This window comes from Plodia interpunctella, chromosome 7 (assembly GCF_027563975.2).
Source record: "Plodia interpunctella isolate USDA-ARS_2022_Savannah chromosome 7, ilPloInte3.2, whole genome shotgun sequence".
Lineage (NCBI taxonomy): Eukaryota > Metazoa > Arthropoda > Insecta > Lepidoptera > Pyralidae > Plodia > Plodia interpunctella.
The window spans coordinates 2,479,206-2,480,757 of NC_071300.1; the positions used below are offsets into that span (position 1 = coordinate 2,479,206).

Below are 1,552 nucleotides of genomic sequence, written 5' to 3' on the forward strand. Positions count from 1 at the left end.
TAGGTTTAACAGGATTTACTAGGCCCCGCGCTTTTCAATATGATATCTATAGCGAGTGTATTAAAATTCGAAATTGAAGAACTCGTTCCTTGCTAATGAGTGCGTGAAAATTTGTGCAGCACTTTATAACTTCCAGTAATTATTTTGTTACAGATACTTTTTACAGTATTTATTTTGTAACAATAAAAAAGCATTGCGCATGTCAAAGTGTCAAAAATAAATATCAATGTCTGTCAAATTTTCGAAATACATTACATTACATGCACAAAATAAACGAAAAAATACATTATCATAATGAGTGAAAGCAAAGTAAGTTCCGAAAGGGAATTAATAGAAGGAATAAAGGAGCTCTTAAAGAAAAACGGCCATTTTAATAAATTACAGGCAGAGGTAATTACAATTTGGAATTGCTTTTAAATTGCTTTCCATATTTTTGTAAATTATCTCAATTCTATTACTATTTTGAATTCGGGCATATAAATAAATAAATATATTAGGACAAATCACACAGATTGAGCTAGCCCCAAAGTAAGTTCGAGATTTGTGTTATGGGATACTAACTCAAGGATACTATATTTAATAACAAATACATATATAGATAAACATCCAAGACCCGGGCCAATCAGAAAAAGATCATTTTCCATCATGACCCGACCGGGGATCGAACCCGGGACCTCTCGGTTTAGTGGCAAGAACTTTACCACTGCGCCACCGAGGTCGTCAAAATATAATTTCAAATATAATTTCAGGAAAGCTTAAAGACAAAGTTACGCTTGTGTTTCTTACAGAAATAATAATATTTCTTCGGGATAAAAGGTGCCCTGTACACTCACAATGTAGGTAGTCACACTATGAGTCACTGCGTTGAGATATATAGATATCTATAATTTCCATTCATTTCCTAATCTCCAAAAACTTACAGACGCGCGCGAAAGTGACCCAAGCGTTGCAAGAACGACAACTGCCCCAAGGCTCTGTACCACCCACGCCCACCGACGAAGTGTTGCTGGTGAACGAACTAATCAGGGAATACTTAGAATGGAATGGTTACTTATATACAGCGACGGTTATGACGTCAGAAGCCGCGTTGCCTCAAGAGAAGAAGTCTCGGTCTAACTTGTGTTTGGAAGTAGGAGTAAGGGATAATGAAAGGTCCTCGGCTCTGCCCTTATTGGCTAACATAGTGTCAGCTTACACGGAAAGGATTAAGCGTAAAATCAATAAAAGCAAGAAAGAGATGGTTCAACAAGCCAAATTGAATGTGAATTTGACTGGAACATAGTTTTTGTTGAGTTTATAATCAAAATATATTGTACCCACTTAGCTGTTTTTTTTTTAATTTTTCAAAGCTCTACTAAAAAACTGTGGAGCGTTAAGCGATGTATGAGGTGATGGTTAAGCCCACACGTGGATCTAAAGATCTCATATTCGAATCCTGTATGTAAGCGTATAATAAACAAGTAAAAAAAAAACTTTTTAACAATCCTTGCGTTGAGTATTCGAAAAATAAAATTGATTTTCACTATGTTACTTTCCTATGGCGTTGCACAGC

The 1,552-nt window shown here is 35.7% G+C and overlaps 1 protein-coding gene across 1 annotated transcript; it reads left to right on the forward strand.

The window, feature by feature from the left end:
• Nucleotides 1–217: 217 nt before the first annotated feature.
• Nucleotides 218–1,325, forward strand: LOC128671264 (centrosomal protein 20-like). The gene is made up of 2 exons (XM_053747604.2): nucleotides 218–390; nucleotides 923–1,325. The coding sequence occupies exons 1-2, from the start codon at nucleotides 295–297 to the stop codon at nucleotides 1,280–1,282; spliced, it is 456 nt and encodes a 151-aa protein (XP_053603579.1). The 5' UTR covers nucleotides 218–294; the 3' UTR covers nucleotides 1,283–1,325.
• The last annotated feature ends 227 nt before the right edge of the window (nucleotides 1,326–1,552 follow it).

Excerpts from the sequence above, each read along its gene's own strand:
- LOC128671264 (XM_053747604.2), top strand. The coding sequence starts at position 295 with ATGAGTGAAAGCAAAGTAAGTTCCGAAAGGGAATTAATAGAAGGAATA. Across the intron at positions 391-922 it reads TTAATAAATTACAGGCAGAG|ACGCGCGCGAAAGTGACCCA; the intron begins GTAATTACAATT and ends AAAAACTTACAG.